We start from the raw sequence: 24672 nt of genomic DNA on the forward strand, positions 1-24672 counted from the left end.
ACTTTGACCCATTGGTCCTGGTTTATTGTCGTTATTAGTTGCCATCAAGTCAATTCCAACTCATGGCAACCTCTGCAGCAGCAATACAGACTCAAATATCCTTCATTCTTATAGAAATTCTTCATATACGTGATGATAAGACACAGGAGTGTCCCCCTTGGTCTTCTCTTGTTGATATAAGGGCATTGAAACTGGGGAAAGGGTTGAGATGAAGGGGGAGGGATTTCAGAGCAGTGCAAATGAGGGGAGAGGAGGGCGAGGGACAAAGGAAGATAGCAGAATTCCAGCTGACCTGGTGTGTTCCGTATATGGATAAAGAAAGTTGGGTTTGGGATGGAACTTGGTGGCTTTTCCTATCTCCATCCTCTTGCCCTCCTGTCTCTCTGATCTCTCTGGGGTCAGGGAACTTGTGGGGACATATCGTATGGTGACAGTTGGAAATTTCAAGTCTGTCACTCCTACCATACCCCATCGCTAAATCCCAAAGAGATTCCTAGGAGACAGCATAGAGCTCACTGGACAGATGACGTTTATGCTTACCACATCTAGGGAAGATAGAGGGAATGAAAAGGGGGATGTACTGCTATTTCTCTCCATTCAAAGGAGAAGGAAACTGAGGCACAGAGAAAGAAAGGGACTTTCCCAAGGTAATCAAAGAGTCAGAGGAAGAGCCAGAGGCCAGAGACACAGAGCCTCCCAAACCCCGCCGATGTGGTCTCAGCGTTCTGAGGGACTACATCAGGAACTGAGACACCCCAAAGGATGCTCAAGGTCCTCCTCAACATTCATGATGTGTGATCTCAGCCCCGAGTGCTAGCTGAGAGCACTTCAGCCAAGACCATGCATCACCTGTGTTATCTATTGTCAACATCTGGTAAATTTTTTTGCATAGGGAGGCAGTGGCTAAATTGCCTCTCTGTGACAGGGCATGAGCACAGCAGAAAGGAAGAAGGTGGCGTGAGCATAGGGATCCTGGCTCCGAGGAACCCAGGGGGCAGTCGTAGCTGAAGGCTGGCTCTTCTCTGGTTCAGTGGGAATGTGGGTTAGCTGAAGCCAAGCAGATGAGCCCTGGAACTGGGGAGTCCTCAAGGTAGAATTCCCCCTTCACCTCCTCCAACTCTACATTCACAACCTCAGCTAAGCCCCTCAGAGGCCCAGATATGGCCTCCATCCACTCCTTTTCCAGGCCTCCTTTTTCCCAAATGCCCCCTCCCACACTCCGTGCACTGTAAACATGAGAAAAACAAAAGCAAAGGAAAAAAAAAAAAACACACACACACAAACGAGAACCCCCTTCCCGCCTCCTAACCTGGGTGAAAAAAAAAATCATCCTTTTTCACCATAAACAGGATTTGGCTTTTTTTTTTTTTTTTTGATTTTTTTTTTTTCCCTTTTCTCTCATAAAGACAGGAAGATTTGGGCTGTCGTTGGTTGGTTCAGTCAGGCACCAAAACAAGGAACTCAATGAGAAATATTTGGTGCGAATTCGGTAATAGCAACATGTCCACCACAGATGACTGGAGCACCACACACAACATTTGTCTTAAGCTAACATGCTCTGGCTGCCATCCACAGAAATAGCTAGAGACCCCTACATGGTTTCTACGTGGTCGAGAGGTATATATACAATCCTTTGAAGGACAGGATTGAGGGGCCAGTCTATCAGCTAGAACTTTCAGGATCCCATCAACACTCTCAGCAGCGTGGGCCCCCCCTTCCCACCCCTGCTCTGGGCATGGCCAGCTCCCTCCCTCCCATGCAGCAAGGTGGATGGGGGCAGTCACCATTCTACATGGGTAGGTGCTTCCCCCACCCCCTGCTTTCCCTCGAACACTGGTTCCACCAACTCCTCTTTCCACAAAATGTGCTTGCAGGCTTTTCCTCTACATCAAATGGCTCAGAAGGCAAAGTTTGGCTGCAAGGGCTATGGCCATGGGGGGACCTGGTGAAGGAAAATGGGGCGTTCACTGGCTAACTCCTCCCTCAGCTGTCAGCTCCCAGTTGTGTCTCAATGTCCACTCGGCAGATGGGGCATTTCTTGCTCATGGCGAGCCACTGGTCCACGCAGAGTTGGTGAAAGAGATGCATACAGGGTAAGCGTCTGGAAGAGAGGAGAGAGGGTCAGAGGATGGATGAGGGAGAAAGGGGCTTCACCAGGAGCTGAGAGTGGGCAAATGGTAGACTACTGAGGGGATCAGGATACACAGCCACGGACACTGGAGAATTGGCCAAAGAGGGTCTTAGGAGCCCTTTGTGGCTGAGATGGGAAAGCAAGGCAGGAAGCAGAGCTCAAAGCCCTCTTCTTCCATGGAGTCCTTCCAGATCAACCTGAAGCAAACCATGACTTTGTACCAGACCCATCCAAGACCAACACCACACTGTTCTCTTACACTTTGCATTCACCAATCATACCCGTGGGCACCACACATCTAGAATACCCCACACCCCACCATCATAGGGCAACCTATTTCACGCTGGACACACTCACATGCATAAGCAAGCAAACCCTCCTCCCTGCCCACAGACACACAGCAGTGATGGATCACCAATCCCCAAGAGAGAAGGGAGAGGAAATCAAAGATGTCAGCTTCTTACCTCACATCCTCTCCATCTTCGAGCATAGACAGACAAATTGTGCATTTCTCATCTGTGTCAGACTCTTCCCCCTCTTCCTTCTTGCCCTTGCCATCCTGGGGTCTTCGCTACAAGAAGCAGAGAGAGTAGACTCACCTGGTGGCCACTGTCTTTCACACACAGGCTCCTCCGTCCTGTGCAGCCCTTCTTTCTCTTGTGAGCCTACTTCTTTTTAAGTTCCTAAGTAAAACCCAGACTTCTGCCATCTTCCCTCCAGCCTTCTCCCTAACATCTAACCCTGGCTTCAAGATAGAGAGGGTTAAACCCAAGTGAGGAAGAGATGATCGTGCCTTTTTTTTTTTTTTGCTGTCCCGGGCACTTTCTAGGGGCATGGGATTTGGAAAGGAATTGGGCACCTAATGAACTAATTCTTTGCAAAGCTAGGGCTTGTGCATAAAGAGCTTGCCCCTTTCTGTTCCACTCTTGCTGTCCACTCCTCCTTACATTCTTCCTGTCCTGGATCCCTGCCTCCGGGCTTCTCCCTCCACTTTCAGGTCTAGCATGCTTCGTTCATTCACCCTTCATTCAACTAATGTTAATTCATTTATTTCTACATTACTAGATGGAAGCAATGGGCTCAGACATTGCAATGACTGTGAGGATGATGCAGGACCATTTAGTTCTGTAATATATACAGGTCGCTTTGAGTCAAAGCTGGCTCGACGGCTCCTATAACAACAACTGCAAGATGAAGGCAAGATTCCTCAGCCTGACACTAACTTCTGTAATTTGTACCATGCTGTTATGAACTGTCTTATATTGTTGGATTTCTCTTCCAATCCAGAAAGTTCCTGTAAGGTAGGCACTAATCCCTACGATAGGCATCATGCAGGCACTCTTTATACTTGCTGGCTTTAATTCTTCAGTTTTTCATTATGCGCTAATGATTTGAAAATAGTTAACCTCTGTCTAGAAAGTTCTAAATTCTTAGATGGTACAGACTGTGGCTTATATCACGCTTGGTCAAGTACAATGCACATTACTGGTCCTTAATAAATAACCTGGGGAGGAAGGAATTTTATCAGTAAATGAAATCAGGCTATCTTTTGAATTCCCAGCTCCACGCAGTTCAGTGAAACGGTTTGCCTCTGATAATACCCATGAGAGGAAAACTGTCCATTCTGTGCCTTCTCCAGGGATGAACCCACTAAAAAGTCATTTTGCAAAGAGAAAAATCTGAAGCACCCAGAGAATGACCTTGGGGCTGGCCCAGATGCCGGGTCTCCCAATTCTGGACCCTCGGCCTCAGCTGTGGGGGATTCCTAATCTGATTTGGCCTGGGGAATCCTGTACCCTCACTGGAACAGCCGAGAACATCTATTCCTCCTGCTCTCAGCCTCACAGGCTCTATATACTCCACCGTGAACCATGCTAGGCTTCTGAAACAAGCTTCCACCTCTCGAGAATCAAAAAAAACAAAACAACAACAACAAAAAAAAAAACAAAATCACATCCACAAACTGAAAAAAACAAACCCATTGCTGTTGAGTTGATTCTGACTCATAGCGACCCTGCAGGACGGAGTAGAACTGCCCCCTAAGGTTTCCAAGGAGCGGTTGATAGATTTGAACTGCTGACTTTTTGGTTAGCAGCCTAAGCTCTTGACCACAGTCCCATATAATTGTACTGGCTTTTGAGTATGAGCAGAAATGGTGATGTGCCTGCTTTAGGAGCCCAGCCGTATTTGCTAGAAGAAATGGCCTTCTTTTAACCAGCCCTGCTAGACAAGAGGAATGTCCAATAAAAAAAGATAGCATGAAGAGTCACCTACTTGCCAATTTTCTATTGTTTTTTCCATTGGTGCATTTTTCTGTCATATATTTTTTCATGATTGATAATTTCCTATTTATTGTTAATAATTTTAGCTTAACAGTTTACCTTGTTTTACTATGTCTAATTTATATTTCTTTAAATTATTCTCTCTTTTCATATCTTCTCCTCTTTCTTATTTGGTATTTCTAATCTTATAGATCTCCTGGTGTTTAATCTTTTCATTCTCTGAAAATTGGACTTCTCATGACCTGAAATTGGACTTGGAATTATTTTCTAAGGCAAGTCCTAGCCTTCTGTGCAAGTGCCTTTTACCCAGCTCCTTCAGAGATAAATGTGGATTTGCCAGTAGCCCTGCGTGTGTACACATACATCATATTCCCTCTCATGAGTCCATAAGCATGCACACACACCCAGCCCGTCTTCTTTACTGAGGGGCAGCCCCTCATCTCCCCTGCTGGTTTCCCTCTGGCAGAGGCAAGTGGAAAGACCCCAAGAAAGCATCAGAGCTTTAGAGCGTCTAACCTGAGCACATGTGCCTAGGTTTTGGGCTGTGCCTCTCTGTTAGACAGCCAGGCCTGGGTCAGTTAGGCACCTCCCGAGCCTCCGACTGTGCAGGCTGGCCTGCTGGCCGACTCACCTTCTTGTACTTGTGGGGGAAGGTGAACCTCTCAATTGTGTTCTGCACAGCTCCCCGAGTCACATTTCCCAACCTGTCCTCAAGCTGCAGCAGCTCCTGCAGAGAGACGTATTTGGACATGTTGTATATTCAGCACATGCAAACACACACGTATACACACATGACACAGTGGGAGAGCACTGAAAGGTCAGAGCAGGACATACTCACAGAAGCCATCAGGAAGAACTCTTCTGATGCAGAAAACCTGCAACACCCCTTCTCTCTCTCTCTCTCTCTCTTTCTTACTCCCATCCCTGGATACCCTCCACCACCCACCCCCTTCCCACAGTGAGGAGGGAGAAGAGATAATGACAATATGCCATCTCCACCAAGCTAGTTGGTGCCGGACTGGCAGGAGGATTCCTAGACAGAGGACGTACCTCATAGCTCTCCCTCACGGCAGAGGTGTGCCTGCTGGGGTTCAGTCCCTGGAGAGCCAGGAAGTGGAGCTGAGGGTAAGGGTAGTTGCGGATTTCATGAACAACCTGTGGGGGAGAAAATACCTTGGATAGAGTGAGGATTCAAGGCTGCTTGATGAGCCCAGCTTCGCTGCCTTCTCCTCCCCCCAGACCTGCCAGCCTGCACACCCGAGAGCTGTGGGCAGAAGCACTGTCCTTTCCTTCTCTGTGTCTCTCTCTCCTCAGCGAGAGCCAGGCTGTTCCTGGACCAGCCCGAGGCACAATAAAGTAACAACTAACCCTGACTGGGCATTGACTTCACGGCAGGCACTGTTCTAAGCACTTCACAGGACTAACCAATTTAATGATCTCACCCGATCTATAGTGTGGTGCAATTGTTATTGTCGTTAAGTGGCCTCTAGTTGACCCCAACTCATAGTGACTTTACATATAGCAGAACAAAACATTGCCGGGTCCTGCGCCATTCTCACAATAGTAGGTATTTTTGAGCCCATTGTTGCAGCCACTGTGCCAACCCATCTCATTGAGGGTCTCCCTCTTTTTTGCTGACCCTCTACTTTTTCAAGCAGGATATCTTTCTCCAGCGATGTGGGTACAATTACTATACCCATTTTACTGATGGGGTAAGTGAGGCACAGATAGATGAAGTAAATGGCCCAAAGTTATACCATCGAATGGCAGAAGCAGGATTTCAAATCCAGGCAGTTGGCCTCAGAGTCCACGCTCCTAACCTGCCTCAGAGAGCAGCCCAGAGGTTAAGAGCTTGAGCCAGAACTAGGGTAAAGGAAGTGAGGCACCCACCTTAGGCACAAAGCTTAAGGGGGCACCAAAGCACCCACTAATCAAGATAAATAATGTTTTAATGAAATGTTTTTTAAAAAGTCAAGACTAATGCAAAAAAAAGCAAAAACCATGATACACCAAACATCAAATTTTTAAATAAAGATAGGCTCTGACCCTATGCTTGCAACTGCCCTGCCTCACTCCCCTCACCCTAACTCCAGCTATGAGTCGGGCGTGTTTCCATGACAGCAAAAGCACCTCAGCTTACTCACTGTGTGACCCTGGGCCAGTCACTTAACTTTCTATGTCTCAGTTTGCCAATCTGTAAAACAGCGATAATACCCTTTCTTGTAGGTATTGAGAGGTATTGGAACAGTACCTGGCATGCAGTAAGTACTCAATAATGTTAGCCTTTTTTATTCTTAGGAGATGGTGCTTCATAGCACATACCACAGAACATAGAAAGACTTCTGAGATTACTTGTCCCAGCCCCGTATTATATGAATAAGGAAACTGAGGAACTCCATGGTTAAACAATAGAGACAAGAGCTAGAGGGTGACATTACTTTTTAGCGCAGCAACATGAAGTTCTTTGGAAATAAGAAGATTTTCAATCAAACATCCCTTTGCTGCTTCAGTGGGATATCTTCACTTTAATTCCATACAGCTTGCAATGCCAGGAACTCAAAGGCCCCCAACACTCTGCGGTAAGGAGAAGGCCTTCCCTCTGTGGAAGGCAGGACTGGATATACAGGCTAAGCCCTGGGAACTTCTGGGATCTCTTTGACCCTCACACCAGTGAGATGAGCGAGGCTGGCATCTTTGTTCCCATTTCACAGATAAGAATGGCACTGACCCCAGAAGTTAACTAAATGAGGCCCTAGAAGGTACAGGAACACCCCTGCCTGTTCTTAGCCCCAAGCCTTTTCCCCACAGACCACTGCCTGCTATGCAGGCTGCCCCTTTCCACGCCTCTGTTGTCTGACTCCTCCTCCTTTCAGCAATTTCAGAGGTTCTAGTGTTTTTTTTTAGTACATCAGATTTCCTTTCTTTCCCCCTCAAGCCAGGGTGGGCAGAGGAGCTGGAAGGCTAGGGGAGCAGTTGGCCTGCCTGGGAGCCAGGGCACAAAGAAGTTGCAGTCCCCGGCCCACCAGGGGCATCAGCACAGCAGGGGAGTCATTTCCCAGCAGAGCCCGTTCACTCACCATCTGCGTGGAGGAGGAGTTTCTGGGGTAGTGGTGCATTCGAGGAGTCGCTAGATAATGCTGATAGTGCTGAGGGATGGGCCGCACCTGGAACTGGGCAGGACTCAAGCCAGCATCCACGCTGAGATCCCTGCAGGGACACAGCCACAGTGAGCCCCAGGGCCATGAGAATCAGCCACCAAATCTCAGAAGGGACCTCCAACGTCGTCCATCCGATAGAATCAGAGACACAAACTGCCAGCGCTACAAGAGACTTTAGCTCACAGCCCTTCCCATCTCCTTATACTAAGAAATCTGAGGCCGAGAAGGAAAGGGCTCATCTAGGTCTGAAGGAGCTAGAACTATCTAAAAGAAAGCCAGTTGCTGTTGAATCAACTCAGACCCAAGGCAACCTCATGTGTGTCAGAGTAGACGTGTGCTTCACAGGATTTTCAATGGCTGATTTTTTTTAAAGTAGATTGCCAGGCCTTCCTTCTGGGTGCCTCTAGGTGAACTTGAACCTCCAACCTTTCGGTTAGCAGCAGAGCACATTAACCCTTTGTGCCACCCAGGGACTCCATCTAGGCCATATAAAACTTCTTGAAACCGACAAATTTTCCAAGATAAAGCCCACCCCTGAGAGAAAGACTGAAAGAAGACTCCAAATAGAGCAGTACAGGGGAACAGAGCAAAGGAAAGACAAAAAATTGAAAAAACCAAACCCGTTGCCGTCAAGTTGATTCCTACTCATAGCGACCCTATAGGACAGAGTAGAATTGCCCCATAGAGTTTCCAAGGAGAGCCTGGTGGCTTCGAACTGCTGACCTTTTGGTTAGCAGCCATAGCACTTAACCACTACACCACCGGTGTTTCCAAGGAAAGACGAGGTCCAGATAAAAGTGGAGGAGGGAGCAGAGTACGTTTTTCACTAAAGGAGAAAACAACCAAAGAGGGACCTCTACAATTGCGAAGCTAGGAAAGCTCTCCTAGGTCACCCACCCCTCCTGAAAGTATAGGAACACTCATTTCACTTATGAATGTAAGTGAAATATACACACACACATCCACAAATAAAAAATAAACAAATAAATGCAATGGAAAGGGACCCAGGGTTGCTTGGAAAATGGCTGCTCTCAGGTCTGAGGCAGAAAATGCGCATGTGACTTTGAAACATCTTGTCATAACCAAAAGCAAGGAAGCTATCGAAGACCACCAGGGTCATGTCAAAAGACTCAGAAGTAATCCTGCAGAAGCAGCTCCCAGTGGCCAGAGTTGGTACAAATTGCATATCAATTAGCATAACTGTGAGGTTGAAGCACACCCCATAGGTTTAATTCCAGGACAGTGAAATGATGCTAAAGAAAATTGGTCACTGCACTTCAGAGATACCAAATAGTTGAGGAGGGGGAATTTCTACTTGTAAAAATGCTCCAGCTAAGGAATGGTTGAATTATTTGTCACCATTTTGCATCCCCTAAAGAAATAAAGGATTTAGGCAAAAATCATCGACCACTGCTAATATCACATAAAGGGAGACAAGGAGACATTAAGCGCTTTCTGGAAGAAGAACACAAAACCACCTATGAAGTATTTTTACCACAAAGTAAAATTTGAACCTAAATCTGATCAAGCCAATGTAAAGGAAGTACAGGAAACTGAGGCACACGTTACGTGATAGCGTGGAGTGTTATCAGCAAAATCCAGATAATGGAAAACTCTGCAGGAAAAACGGCCTCATTTTTTCAACAAACAAATTGATAGTGGCAACGATTGACAGATGTAGACAATGTCACTGGATTGTACATATAAAAAATGTTCATATGGCAAATGTTTTGTTACATATGTACTTATCAGAGTAAAAATAATATCTCAAAAAAAATATGGAGGCGAATTGAAAGAATTTCTGCTTCCAGCTATGATGGAGTAACAGAAATTGGATTTATTTTTCCATTGGAAACCACATGAAAACTGGACAAAATATATGACAAATCTGTTTCCAGATGTTGGGCAATAGGCATGAAAAACTGTGACTCCTGGAAAGAGGGAAACAAGAAGGTGAGCCCTACAACTTCCCTGGCTTTTTCCTGCAGGTGCCTTCCAGGCCATGGAGCAGGGAGGGGGACCCCTAGCAGGGCACAGTGATCTTGATGAGTTGAGGGTTTTAATTCAGTGAATATGAGGTCTCTGAAATTTATAGTTACGCCCACTGACGTGAAAATTGTCCTCAGGCTTTTAGAAAAGAGGAAGCTATGCAGAATGAGAGCCCCAGGAATCTGCAGAGGGGTCCCCTTGAATCTTTGCTGAATATGAAGACGAGCATGCATGGGGTAAGATTCCATCGGATCAAGCAAAGAGCAACCAATGAACAGCGAATGGATCTCAGAGCTTAGCAGGGCTGGGAAGTATTTGCATTGCAAACAGCCAGAGCAGAGGGTCCTTGTTGATCACTCAGGACATTCAACAGAGACCCAGGCAGAGCCTTTTGAGGCTTATTTATAAGCTTAGTTAGTGCAGGTCCACAGTAAGCTCTACTCTAGAGATACTCTAAACCAATTGTTGTCAAGTCAATTCCAACTCATAGCGACTCCATGTGTGTCAGAGTAAAGCTGTCTCAGAGATACTCTAGGCCTGCAGTGATGAAATTTAAAAACAAGCTACAAAAGGATCAAACTGAATTGCAAGTGGTGCTTACCAGAACAAAGCCCGAGACCCTTTAAAAGAATAAAGCAAATCCAGTTTCTCAAAAATGTATATTTCACAATGTCCATCATTCAATAAAAAATTACCAGACATACCAAGAAACAGAATAATATGTCTCATAATCAGGCGAAAAAATAGTCAACAGAAATACTCTAAGACACTGAAATGACAGAGCTGATGATAGTTAGCCAGACACAGCTACCCCTTGGGGATACCCACACTGTAGCCAGGCTCTGAAAACACCCTCTGAGAGGTTAGACCAGGGCCCCTGAAGGTACAACCTCAGAGCCTATGTGGGCAAGAGGGCAGGAGCCACTGGAACTTAGAGACTTCCCTTCCTTATCTTGTCTTGAGCAGGCCCTGACCATGAACTTTCTCAGCTTCCACTGTGCCTGCTGCTACACAGGCTGCTGGTTCCCACACAGACTGTGAAACGTGGGTTTGGCTACACCTCATCTACGACAATGTCCTCTGAGATGGCTCTGACGGTGAGAACCCAATAAATCCATCATCCTTCAAGGGGATCTGAGTCCTGTTCCCTAAATTAGCTATGCTTGTGAGGGTAGTGAGCGCTGAGAATTAGCATAATTCCTATAATGGCCCCTGGGATCCAGCCCCACCCCCTTCTCTCTCCACAGCTTAGATCTAGCTATTGCTTGCTGGAGGGCAGGGCTGGCCATTGTCCTCACAGGCTTCACACACGCCACTGTCCAAGCAGCAGCAGAAACCCATTGTGAGAAGGCCCAGGTCCTCAGTCCAATTCCGCCCTTCCTCAGCTATGAGACCCTCTCCACTGAGTTCACCTCTGTAAGCTTCATCTAAAATGATGATAGCAATAGCTCCTCATAGTGATGTTGGGAGGATCAAATGGGAAAATGGATGTGAAAGCCCTTTGCAGAGCACTTACAAATGCAAGGGGTTATTGTTAGCCCAAATCCCTGAAATAACTCATTATAAGCCTGTCATTTGGAAAATGAGCTAAACTCTTGGAGTCAGAAGAAAACTTAGAAATCAACTAGTCCAGTCCCTCATTTTCTCAGGCTGATCTAAGTCATGAAGAAGGGCCCTGTTCTATCCAAGTTCCTTGGCTAGCAAGTTAGGGCCACCAGGGTTTCTGAGCCTTATCCCACTGTACCACTTCAAGGAAAGAAATTTCATGGGACTCTCTCATGTGACTGAAGCTCTGATTTCCAGTAGTCTCCAGGAGCCCAGAAAGTTCAAAGGAGCGAAGAGATATTCAAGGAATTCCATTAAAAGCAAGGGACTTGGGGTATAGCACTAACAGAGTCACCCCAGTTCCAAGAATGCTAACTGGAAAAGTCAATGGTACTCTGCATCTGAGATGGGTGGGGTAGTCTGCCCTGGTTGGGCCTGGGTGAGATCTGGGATCCCTTCTCTTAAAACCCCATTAGAAAATTCATTCCTGCATCAAAACAACAAAAAACAAAACCCATTGCTGTCTAGTAGATTCTGACTCATAGCAACCCTATAGGACATGTTAGAACTGCCCCATAGGGTGAATCTGAACTGTCAATATTTTGGTTAGCAACCATAGCACACCGTAGCTCTTAACCACTGTGCCACCAGGGCCCCAATTGGGTGCAGGCTCCCTCAATTGGGTGCAGTTCCACAGAACCTTAAGAAGTCTGGTTTGGAACTTGACCAGAGGAGACATTAGCCTCTTGAAAAGCAGTTTCTCCCAGCTTTCCATTGTTGCTACCAGCCTATAAGAACCTGGCTGAATTTTGGGGGGAATTAAGAAAATACCCAACAGGCCTAAAGCCTTTGCCTGGAGCTTACCACAAGGCTAAACCAGAACTATGTTTTGGGAATTTCTTGTAAATTGTCAGGGCACAATTTTTTCAGTTATGTCTAACCATTGACCTTAACTTTATTTTCCACTCTCAATGTTCTTGCAGTGTGCTCTGGTCTGGTTGCTATGCAACCCCTTAAATTCTTCCCAAGGAATTTGCCCCCAAAGTGCTGGGTGCCATCTTATGAAGTGAGTCCAGGCTTGTGGAGCACCGAGAGGCTTTGTTGAGGCAGGGCTGCCTGCAGGGAAAGAACAGCAAGAACCTCTCGTCCTCCATCCACGTTTTGCCAACAGGTGCCTAGACACCTCTGCCATGGGCAAGGTTAGGGCTGTGACTGATTGCAGTACAGTCCACATTAGGGGTCAGAGTTGGAGCTGAGGAGCCAGGACTGAGAAGTCAGAGAAGAAGCATGGTAAGGACAGAGACATGGGAGCTGTGACTCAAGGTCAGGGGTCAGGTTATTGAGCATGGGCCAGAAAGGGGAAGTATTTGGGATTTAATTTGTAGACCAATTTTGGGGAAAAATAACATCTTAAAAACATTGAGTCTCCCAGCCTATGAACACAACATACCTCTCCATTTATTTGAGTATTTTTTAATTTCTCTCAGCACTCTCAGGCCAGGATGCCCAGCTGGGAGAAGCTACTTGGGTAGAGCTGAGATATTCCAAAGTTAAGGGGAAAGACCAGGGCAGCCTCAGCTGGGGCTGGACAAGGGCTATGGCCCAATACCTGGATGACCTAGGGCAGGATTCCATGGTTTCCATTGGGTCTCTGGAAGGGGCAGAGAGGGGGAGACGGAAACGGCTGCAGACACTCTCCCTTCCTCCCTTCCAGGGGCTCCTTGCAGGGGGTAAGAGAAGCCACTCCTGTAATGCATTTTCTGTATTCCATTGATCAGGCTGCCCATCTCCTGGCAGAAGAGGCCAGCTGGCTAGAGATGCAGTTAGCATTATCACAATTACGAAAGTTCCTCGTTACCACTAAACTGGCCCTTGCTGGAGCAGTGCTAATTACATAGAAGGAGAAATGGTTGCCTCCTCCTCTAGAGAAGGCTTCCTACTTGGAAAATAGTGACAAAACAGGCAGAAAGGGGTGGGCCCAAGCCAGTCTCAGGGCCAGGGGCCTCCCAGCTTCAGGGTCAGGGGCTCCAGGAGGCAGGATCAGCTACTCTGGGCCTCATTTTTATGTTTCTCACAGCGAATGTGGGTCAGGAATGCAGGGTGGTTGAAATGATGGAGAAGGACAAAGAGCTGTGGCTAAATAAAGAAAGCTGGGGACAGAGATAATGCTTGCAAATTTTCTTGCCTTCTCCAAAAAAAAAAGGAACCTGAACCCAATGGAGCCTCAGGTCAAACAACATTCTCAACAGGCCAAAACTGCTCACCACGTCTCATTATTTACACCACAACCTGTATTTTTCTTTCTTAAACTTTTCTTTCCTTGATTTTCTAAGTAATACGTGCTCATCATTCACCACCTGCTGGGGAAAAAGTTGGTGAGGAGGGAGGGCAGAATGTGGGCTCCAGGAGGAAGTGCCCAGTCCTCTTCCAGCCTGGCAGAGGAGCATTGCAGGGGTGCCTTGGAGCCTCCCATTCTGCGTGTCTGGCCCCAAGTTCTGTGGGGTGCAAAGGCCTGTCAGACATGGATCCTACACAGTTCTGAGGACAGAGGAGAGGCCACCTCAATCTACCTGTCTGAGATTTTTGCATATGGAGCTAGCTGAGACTGAGAAAGTGGAGCCATGCCAGCTGTGTGATGAAGCTTTCTGGGCTCTGACACCTTCCTCTGGCACCATTCAAGGACTCAAGGACTTCCTGACCAGGGACTATGGCTGTGGGCATAGCCTTTCCCCAGCTCTGTGCCAAGTCCTTACTGTAATGCCCAGTACCCACACTCAGTTGCCTTCCCACCCTCTTATGTGGAGCCTGTTCAGGCACCCCAGGACCCAGAGGCGATATCCAGAATCTGCTGGCTCCTCAGGCATCTTCCTTCAGCCTCATCAGGACCTGTGGACTTTGGACTGACTTCTTGGTTTTCTCGCAGCTTCACTCCTTCTGATATCTCTCCAGGAAAAATGTTTTTTTTTATGTCACCTGTACAGCCACACTTGCCACTGTGGACCACGTGTGTTTGTTCAAATCATTTCAGCCATATGAAGAGCCCTGGTTACTCCGTGTGTGTTGAATTGCGTTAAACTGAATTAACTTGATTGCCAAGGAACAGAATTTAATCCAAACGGCAATTAAATCTTCATAATTTGAATCTTGCTAATTAGAAAAAGGCTGAACTGAAGTTGGCTATGGTGCAATCCACCTTCTAAAGGATTGTTCAACTTAACGAATTTATCTGAGAATGAACAGAGGGTGGGAAACAATGGAACACTTTAAAACAACTGCTCTCTGCACCTAGAAGCATCCTTAGTGTTTGTCTTAGTTATCTAGTGCTGTTATAACAGAATTCCAGAAACCGGTAGCATTGAAAAATAATATTTATTTTTCTCACAGTGAAGGAGGCTAGAAGCCCAGATTCAGGGTGCCGGCTCTAGGGAAAGGCTTTCTTTCTCTGTCAGCTCTGGAGGAATGTCCTTGTCTCTTTTTGAGCTCCTACTCCTGGGTGATTTTCATGTGACTTGGTATCTTCTCTTTTCCTATTTCTGCTTCTGGCTTGCTTGTTTAATCTCTTTACATCTCAGAAGAGATTGACACAGGACACACCCTACTAACCCTATCTCAAAACATATCAAAGACAGCCCATTCCCAAATGGGTTCCCAACTGTAGAGGTTAGGATTTATAATACATAATTTGGGGGGACACAATTCGATACATAACAGTGTTCAATCAATTAGAACTACCCTTTTGAATCACTCCTGGGTGTCCATGAAAAGGGCTCCCAAAGCAACCCTTGATGAAGACAGTTGACCTGACTAAATAGTTGGAAAATGATACAACTGCACATCAGGTTTTGCAAAATAGTCCATTTTTCCACCGATTTTTTTTTCTTTTTAACATTCTTTAAAAAAAAAAATTTTTTTTAACATAAAATTTGTAAGAGTAGTACAAAGAATTCCTGGACACCCTTCCCCCAAACCAAAGCCAAACCCATTGCCATCAAGTTAATTCAGATTCAAAGCAACCCTATAGGACAGAGTAGAACAGCCCCATAAGGTTTCCAAGGCATAATCTTTACAGAAGCCACATTTTTCCTCCACAGACACCTTAGTTAGCAGCCGAGTACTTAACCACCAGGCCACCAGGGCTCCTTACCCTTCACACATAGTCCCCAAATGTTAACATTTTACTACATTTCTATATCCTTCTCTCTTGTGCACAAGCTTTCTGCCTACACGCACACACACGCACACACACACACTTCCCTGTGGATATATACGTATAAATCTATGTATATAAAAAAACACATAGATATAGAGACATACATAGATAGTAATATATGAATATCTATATATGAATATAGATAGCTATAAATATGTATATATTTATTTATATAACATATTTATATTTATCAAAGTTTTTTTTGAACCATTTAGAAGTAAATTGCAGGCATGATGCTCTTTACCTCTAAATGCTTCATGTATTTAGAACTGCACGTCTTTTTAAAGTATTCGAGTGTTCAGATCTGACCCTAATTTAGATCAACCCTCTCCTGATCTAGAACCAGGAGCAATACTGCATCCTAGGCCAGCAAAGACCTCCATCCTGAGCACAGGAGATCTTGGAAAGACTTCAGAGGGACCCTGTTGCCTACAAAGACACACAACAAAACCTTCAACTTCTCTCCCCAGCCCATCAGGTTCTGCCTTAGTGCTTCAGATATGACGTCACTTTCTCTCCTGTGAGTCTGTGTTTACAGGACCTCCGCAGTCTGAGTGCCTTGCTGGCATGCCCTGGTACTTCTCTGTGGCTCCCTCGAGGTCCACCTCCTCCAGGAAGCCTTCCCTTACCACCCTAGCTACTTGGAACTCTCCATTATGTCCTTCCCTCAGGGACCTCATTGAGCCTTGGGAAATGTTTTATATCCTTGTCTCCCTCCTCCCCTGTGGGCCCTAAGCACAGAGCCCCAGGCTGGGCTCAAGATGGTGCCCATTTACGTCTGAGCTCACTGCTGGAACCAGGCCCAGATGGGTGCCCCAAGCCCTGAGGGTTGCCAGGAACAGGGGCAAAGGCTGGGGCCTAAGGACTGGACCTCCTGCACCGTTGTTCTAAGTGAAGGAAACAGGAACTTGACAGATAAGGCAAGAGCTTCCTCCCTCCCATCCTCCCCCAGAGGCCCCAAAGACTCACCAATCAGTGCCCTCAGCCAAATACCTGGGCTGAGGCGTCTGCAGTTGGTGGCTGAAGTCGAAGCTGGGGTGGAGGCGGTGGGGGTGGACAGAAGCACGCTCCTGACTCCGCCTGGAGGGAAGGGAAGGAGGCCCATGGCGTCAGGGGCTTCTGGGCCCAGCCCAGCTCTCAGGAGCACTGTGCAACCCTAGCCAGCCTGAGGGTGCCCCTCCTGCAGCCCCCAACAGAGCCCCACAGCCATGGAGCAGTAGGCTTCACCCATCCTCCCAAACACCAAGGAAGTTTTCCAAGCTGGGCGTCTTCCAATAGCTCAGACACTTGGATGGACTGAAGTCTCATCTGGTCCCACCCAAACCCACTCACTTCCTCTGTTTCTTCTCCCCTTACTCTGTCTCTGTCCTTGGCAGGGCTGTCTTCAAGATACTTAGACCCACCCCCTGCAGGTTTTCCCACCTCTGTGCGTACCCTCTCACCCCCTCTTCTCCTCTCTTGACCCCTCTCCACACTCCTCCCAGCATTCATGACCCAGGTTAAAGCCCACCTCCCCCGTGACGGCTTCCCCGAACACTCCAGCTCTTGGTGACCTCTCCTCCCTCTGACCTCCACCAACACTCACCTCTCTCCCATGCACCCCAACTCCTGTAGTTAGGGTCCTCAATAATTTTTATTGGAGGGGTAGGTGCTAGACCCCGGAGCCTTCTCCCACCCCCACCCTGGCAGCACTGACCTGGGGTGTGAGACCAGCCTGCGGTGCTGGGCTTCCAGGAGCTGCTGCTGCAGGAGGTATTGCTGGTGCAGGGCCTGAGGTAGGAAGGAGGGACCTGTGACGTCCTGGAACTGGAGGGTGGGCAGCGGGGTCAGTGACTGGTGCAGGGCGCCGCTGTGCTGGTGGGCCGGGGCCATGTGGGCACTGAGGCCCGGCTGCGACTGCACGGGGTGGGCCAGGGGGAAGTCGGGGGCGAGCTGCTGCGGCTGCGGGGGGCCCAGGTGGAAGTGGCGGCAGGAGGTAGCGTGAGGATGCTGAGACCTTTGAAAGGGGGCACCTGGGGAGGCAAGGACAGAGAAGACACTATGAGACTAGCACAGCCCCTCCCCCACAAAGCCCACCCACTTTTATATACAGTATACAAGGTACAATATTTAATCCATCACCTGTCTGTCAGTTTGTCATACTGTGGTGGCTTGCATGTTGCTAGGATGCTTGAAACTATGCCACAAGTATTTGAAATACCAGCAGGGTCACCTGTGGTGAAAAGGTTTTAACAGAGCTTCTAGACTAAGACTAGGAAGAAAGACCTGGAAATCTACTTTCGAAAATGATTGTTGTTAGGTGCCATTAAGTCGGTTCTGACTCATAGCGACCCTAGGTACAACAGAACAAAACACTGTCCATCCTCACAATGTTGCTATGCTTGAGCCCATTGTTGCAGCCACTGTGTCAATCCATCTCACTGAGAGTCTTCCTCTCTTTCACTGAACCTCTGCTTTACCAAGTGTGATGTCCTTCTTCAAGGACGAGTCCCTCCTGATAACATGTCCAAAGTATGTGAGGCAAAGTCTTGCCATCCTCCCTTCTAAGGAGCATTCTGGCTGTACTTCTTCTAAGACAGATTTGTTAGCTTTTCTGGCAGCCCCTGGTATATTCAATATTCTTCACCAACACCATAATTCAAAGGCATTAATTCTTCTTCCGTCTTCCTTATTCATTGTCCAGCTTTCGAATGCGTATGAGGCAATTGTAAATACCACGGCTTGGGTTAAATTAGCCAATAAAAACCTTATGGATCACAACAGAATATTGTCTTATGTAATGATGAGAAATGAGCCTCCTAGTTTGGAAGGCACTCAAAGTACACAGTGGCTGCAATAATTGTTTTTAGTTGCCGTGAGTCGATTCCAACTCATGGCAACCCCGTGTGTGCAGAGTAGAACTGTCCCACAGGGTTTTCAAGGCTGTGACCTTTCAGAAGCAGATTGCCAGGTCTGTCTTCTGAGGAGCCTCTGGGTGGGTTTGAACTGCCAACATTTCAGCTAGTAGTCAAGCACCTAACCATTTGAGCTACCCAGGGCTGAGACAATGGATTCGAGCATACCAAAGATTGTGAAGATGTTGCAGGATCAGGCAATGTTTCGTTCTGTTGTCTATGGGGTGATCATGAGTCGGAACCCACTAACCAGTACCTAACAGCAACAATAACCATCTCTAATGCTGCCAAGTAAAGGCTCTGTGTGCGTATGTGTTGGAGTGGGGAGGAGGATTTGCTTTAGTGAATAGGCAAGAGTCCTAAAAAGGCACACGTGATCCTTGGGAGATGTTAAAGGCGTTTTGGGGCCCTTGGGTACAATTTGGCTTTCTTGAATTAGCTAGACCCCTCCTGTGCAACCTCATTGGCCTTACTACCTTCTTATGAAAGATGCCAGGTAGAGAAAATGTAGTTCAGTTCAGCCAAGGTCAGACTTCTCTGAAGCCTTGGATAGCCAGGACCCAACCCACGGGGAGTCCTAGTGAATCAGAAGTTGTTTCTCACTCATTCTTAAGAAAAAAAGCAAATTACACAAAAAAGAAGATCCTCCCTGGAATTTATTTAAAAGCAAACATTTTCAGGCATAGCTGGGCTCGGACTACATTTACTCTGGTCTCCACTACTTTTCTAAATGAAGTTGAGCTCGATGACAAGGAAGCCAGAAGCCCTCCCATGAGCAAAGATCCAGCTCTAGGTGCTGGAGTCCTTCAATGAGACAAAGCAGGAGAGCAGTCCTTTTAGAAAGATCTGCAGAGACATCCTGCTCTATATGGCCAATTCAACACGTCTGCTCCCTCCCAGACCCCTGAAATGAGAGCAGAAGGATAAAAGGAAATATGATCACACAAGGACAGCGAGGAGAAGTGACGTCAGCAGGCAACAGATGTCAGCAGATTTTTGCAAGATGGAAGCAGGTGGAGGAATTAGCAAAGCTGAGAAATCTGAAACTGAGCACCTACAGGAGGGGCAGTTAACAAGACGTGGGTAAAGCTTGCCGCACAATGCCACAAGGGGCAAGAACTGGGAAGCTGGTTGCTTTGGAAGGCAGGAGAGAGGGCAGAGCTGAGTGTTGTATGTGGTTGTTGTTAGCTACCATTGAGTTCGTCACCGATTCATGGTGATCCCATGCACAATGGAATGAAACACTGCCAGGTCCTGTGTCACCCCCATGATTGGTTGTTGATCACCATGATCAGCTGCAGATTGGACCATTGTGATCCATAGGGTTTTCATTGGATGGTTTTTTTAGAAGTAGATTGTCAGGCCTTTCTTCCTAGTCTGTCTTAGTCTGGAAGCTCCCCTGAAACCTGTTCGGCATCATAGCAACATGAAAGCCTCCAGTGACAGCACGTGGTGGCTTCTCATGAAGTGCGTTGACTAGAATCAAATCCAGGTCTCCTTCATGGAAGATGAAAATTCTACCAGTGAACCATCAATAAGGAGCAATGACGCCCAGGTCTCTTCCTCTTTCTTATGCATCCCAGTGGCTCCCCCTTTCTCACCTTGGAGAAATTGAACTAGAAAGCCTCCAATGGAGAGATGCTAGGCAGAAGAGGCAGGATGTAATGTCATACTAAAACAGGGCAATTAAATGAAAGTCTATATATTGAACTTTGGAAGCCCTGCCCCCTTCTGCCACTTGGTTCATGCCCCCTCCCTGCCCCCTCCACATCCTCGATGGAACCAACTGGTCGCAGGAAGACCCTTGCAGGTGTTGCTGGCTGAGAGCACTCCAATAAATGGCAGGGCCCCCAACTGGTCACCCTGTAATGAAGCCACTAAGTTGAAAAGTCCACCCTCACACATACTTACACGCAGTACCTGGACAACTTTTAGTGACCCACACTGAAATATGAATAAATATCCCAAGGATGACCAGTTTCTTGAGGAAGATTACAAAGTGAAAAGAGAAACAGAAAAAAAAAAAAGAGTAAAAATTTTTAAATGAACTCAGTAAAACAGAGACAATGCAAGGACAACGCAAGAAAAAATAAACTCCCAAACACTATAATTAATATCCTCAGAGAAATTAGATGTTGAATCAATGAGACAACATGAAGCTCTTATAGAAGGAGCAAAGACAGAACGAGAAAGAGTACTCCTGGATATTAAAAATATAATAGGTGAAATTTGAAATTCAACAAAAAGGTTGGAAGATAAAGCTGGGGAAACCTTCCAGGAAGTAGAAGACAAAGAGATGGAATAAAAGAGAAAAGATGCAAACATTGAAGAATCAAGTCAGGAGAGTCAACGTGGGTAATAGAGAATGAATGGAATAAAGGGGAGGAAATTAGGGAAAAAGTATCACAAAACTTTTCTCCTGGAAGTTCTAGATTTCAATCTAGTTTCTTCTAGATTTTCAGTCTAGTTTCTATTTCAAAAGGGCTTTCTGAGTGCTCAGCAAAATAGGTAGGGAAAATAACCCACACCAAGGCATCTCACTGTGAAAAGTCAGCACAATGGAGGCAAAGGGGTGGTTCTAACACCTTCCAGAAAAAGGCAAGTGAGCAGGTCCCATATAAAGTGTCAGGAGTCAGAATAAATTTTTCAACAGCAGCAGTGAAAGCTTTAAAATAATAGAAAAACCGTCTTTTGAAACCAAAAAGCAAATCCGTAGTGTTCTTCAACTCATGGCAACCCCATGTGTAACAGAGCAGAACTGCCTCATGGGGTTTTCTTGGCTGTAATCTTTATGGAAGTAGACTGCCAGGTCTTTCTTTTGCAGCACCACTGGGTGGGTTCAAACCACTAATCTTTAGGTTAATAGTCGAATGCAACCATTTGTGTTTGCCCAGGGACCTCAACTGCCTTGTAAATACTGAGAAAAAATATGTATTTTCAACCTAGAATTCTATGCCCTGACAAACTGTTAATCAAGGATGAGAATAGAATAAAGGCATTTTCAAACACGCAGGATCTAAAAAAAATAAACCTACTTGGCACCCTTTTTCAAGGAGGTACTGAGGTGAACCAAGAAAGAGGAATCAAGAAATAGGGGTTTGCACTTATATCAGTTGAGATGTTTCAACAAATGGATGAAATGCTAGAGGCACTTATTCATCTATGCCAAGAAATTTCAAAAAGAGGTACTTGGCCAACAGGGAACTGCCAGAAATTCAAGCTGGATTCAGAAGAAGACATGAAATGAGGGATATCATTGCTGATGTCAGGTGGATCTTGGCTGAAAGTAGAAAATACTAAAAGATGTTTACCTGTGTTTTATTCACTATGCAAAGGCATTTGACTGTGTGGATCATAAGAAATTACGAATAACATTGCAAAAACCAGGAATTCTAGAATGCTTAGTTGTGCTCATGAGGAACCTGTACATAGACCAAGAGGCAGTCATTCCAACAGAACAAAGGAATACGGCGTGATATGGAATCAGGAAAGGTGTGTGTCAGGGTTGTATCTTTTCACCATACCTATTCAGTCTGTATGCTGAGCAAATAATAAGAGAAGCTGAACTATATGAAGAAGAGTGGGGCATCAGGATTGGAGGAAGACTCATTAACAACCCGTGATATGCAGATGACACAACCTTGCTTGCTGAAAGCAAAGGTGACTTGAAGCACTTACTGATGAAAATCAAAGACAATATGGATTACACCTCAATATAAAGCAAACAAAAATTCTCACAACTGGACCAATAAGCAACATCATGACAAACGGAGAAAAGATTGAAGCTGTTCAAGGATTTCATTTTACTCGGATCTACAACCAATTTACTTGGATCCCATGGAAGCAGCAGTCAAGAAATCAAATGATATATCGTGTTGGGCAAATCTGCTGCAAGACTGGTTTCAAGAGTTAAAAAGCAAAGATGTCACTTTGAGGACTAAGGCGCACCTGACCCAAGCCATGGTATTTTCAATTGCTTCATGTACATGCAAAAGCTGGGCAATGAATAAGGAAGACTAACAAAAGAACTGAAGGCATTTGAATTGTGGTGTTGGCAAAGAATACTGAATATCCTTCAAATTGCCAGAAGAATAAACAAACTGTCTCGGAAGAAGAACAGCCAGAATGCTCCTTGGAAGCGAAGTTGGCGAGACTTCATCTCATGTACTTTGGACATGTTGTCAGGAGGGACCATGATTGGTAAAGTAGAGTGCCAGTGAAAAAGAGGAAGACCCTCAATGAGATAGACTGACACAGTGGCTGCAACAATGGACTCAAACGTAGCAACTATTATAAGGATGGCGCAGGATTGGGCAACGTTTTGTTCCGTTGTAAATAGGATTGCTATGAGTCGGACCTGACTCAATGGCACCTAACAACAAAAGCCCAGAAAAGATGGGGGATTCCCAAGTACATAGCTATGTAGGCGTTACAGCAACTAGTTCAAGGGGGAGCAAGAGGGTGGGGTTCTAAGAGAGTGGAAGGTGGGAATGGAAAGCACAGGATTACTGATAAGCGTGACCTTGTGAAAGTAGTATTTTGGTATTTGAAGGAATTTTACAATTTGATCTAGAATTTGATAAGAAATTGTAAAAATGTCATAGAGAGCAAGGCAAACAAAAACATGAGGCAATTATTACCTTCAAAAAAATAAAAACTTGTTTTACAAGGCTAGGTCATGGAAGCTTCATAGACACATCCAAACTCCCTGAAGGACTGAATTGCTGGGCTGAGGGTTATAGGGATCACGGCTCGGGGAACATCTAGCTCAATTGGCATAACATAGTTTATAAAGAAAATGGTCTGCATTCTACTTTGGTGAGTAGCATCTGGGGCCTTAAAAGCCTGTGAGCGGCCATCTAGAATACTCAACTGGTCTCACCCCTTCGGGAGCAAGGGAGCATGAAGAAAACTAAAGACACAAGGGAAAGATTAGTCCAAAGGACTAATGGACCACATCTACCATGGTCTCCACCAGACTGAGTCCACTACAACTAGATGGTGCCCAGCTACCACCACTGACTGCTCTGACAGGGATCACAAGAGAGTCTCAGACAGAATTGGAGAAAAAATTAGAACAAAATTCTAACTCATAAAGAAAGACCAGACTTGCTGGCCTGATAGAGCCTGGAGAAACCCTGAGAGTATGGCCCCCAGACACTCTTTCAGCTCAGTAATGAAGTCACTCCTGAGGTTCACCCTTCAGCCAAAGTTTGGACAGGCCCATAAAACAAAACAAGACTAAAGGGGCACACCAGCCCTGGGGCACGGACTAGAAGGCAGGAGGGAGCAGGAAAGCTGGTAATGGGGAACCCAAGGCTGAGAAAGGAGAATGTTGACATGTTGTGGAGTTGTTAACCAATGTCATAAAACAATATGTGTGCTGTGTAATGAGAAATTAGTTTGTTCTGTAAACCTTCATCTAAAGTATAATAAAAAATAAATAAATAAAAAGTTGTCCAAGAAAGAAAGTGGAATTATTTACTCATTACTGGGCTCAGCAGTGAACAATATATTTAAATAATAAAACAATGAATGAACTATTTAGGAAAGCAGAAAGGGACATTTTCTTCCATGATAGAAAACAGTGACAAAAATTAAAAAATCAACAAACAGTGGTACAATGCTTTATTTTGAAGTTTACTTAGTAATTAATTAATTAATTAATTTACTTCAGGAAGGAGATACCTGAAGATGACTTGGAAGTGGTGAGCTTTAAGGAATAGGGCAGGGAGAGACGACAGGTGTTTTACTGGATGTGTCATATACTGGCATATACTACATTGATCCAAACCAAACCAAACCCCGTGCCATCGAGTTGATTCCGACTCATAGCAACCTTACAGGACAGAGTGGAACTGCCCCATAGGTTTCCAAAGAGCATCTGGTGGATTTGAACCGCAGACCTTCTGGTTAGCAGCGAAACTCTTGACCACCATGCCACCAGGGTTTCCATACTACAATAATAGAGTTTTTAGAATACGTATTTGCAAAAAGAAATGAAAACAAAAAGAATTTCTGCCTGATTTCAAGTGAGCCAGAAAAGAATTATCCAGAACCTTAATTCCCATAGGCACTCTGGGTAACCTGGGCTTCTCTGTCTTGTGAACTCAGGCTTTATTGCTTTCAGGGACTTGGGGCCTGAGCAAGCAAGCACTGGATTCCTTCCCTCCCTCACTCTACTATCGTCAATCACACTAGGCAATAAAAAGAGGAGGGGCAACAGGTCAGAGGAAAAGAGAAAGAAGAGGAAAGGAAAGAAAGGCGACTGCAGAGGAAGAGTTTGAAATGAGGTGAAAAAAGAAAGGCATGAAGACTCTAAACCAAGCACTATCCAAAAGAATTATAATGTGAGTTACACATGTAATTTTAAACTTTCTAGCAGCCATATTAAAAAAAAAAAAAAAAAACCAGGTGATATTAATTTTAATAATACATTTTATATGTAACTCAATATATCCAA

At 45.7% G+C, this 24672-nt stretch overlaps 1 protein-coding gene across 1 annotated transcript in view; it reads right to left on the bottom strand.

Moving 5' to 3' along the window:
- Positions 1 to 1956: 1956 nt before the first annotated feature.
- The window catches only part of ARK2C (arkadia (RNF111) C-terminal like ring finger ubiquitin ligase 2C), a 114123-nt gene continuing 91407 nt past the window's right edge, over positions 1957 to 24672 (bottom strand). The window contains exons 2-8 of the mRNA XM_023543828.2: positions 17012 to 17327; positions 16285 to 16395; positions 7491 to 7620; positions 5464 to 5568; positions 5045 to 5140; positions 2596 to 2702; positions 1957 to 2101 (exon numbers count right to left, since the gene is read on the bottom strand). Of these exons, the coding sequence (XP_023399596.2) occupies positions 1984 to 2101; positions 2596 to 2702; positions 5045 to 5140; positions 5464 to 5568; positions 7491 to 7620; positions 16285 to 16395; positions 17012 to 17327 (983 nt within the window). The 3' untranslated portion in view covers positions 1957 to 1983. The remainder of the gene's footprint in view (positions 2102 to 2595; positions 2703 to 5044; positions 5141 to 5463; positions 5569 to 7490; positions 7621 to 16284; positions 16396 to 17011; positions 17328 to 24672) is intronic.

Source organism: Loxodonta africana, chromosome 11, assembly GCF_030014295.1.
Source record: "Loxodonta africana isolate mLoxAfr1 chromosome 11, mLoxAfr1.hap2, whole genome shotgun sequence".
NCBI lineage: Eukaryota > Metazoa > Chordata > Mammalia > Proboscidea > Elephantidae > Loxodonta > Loxodonta africana.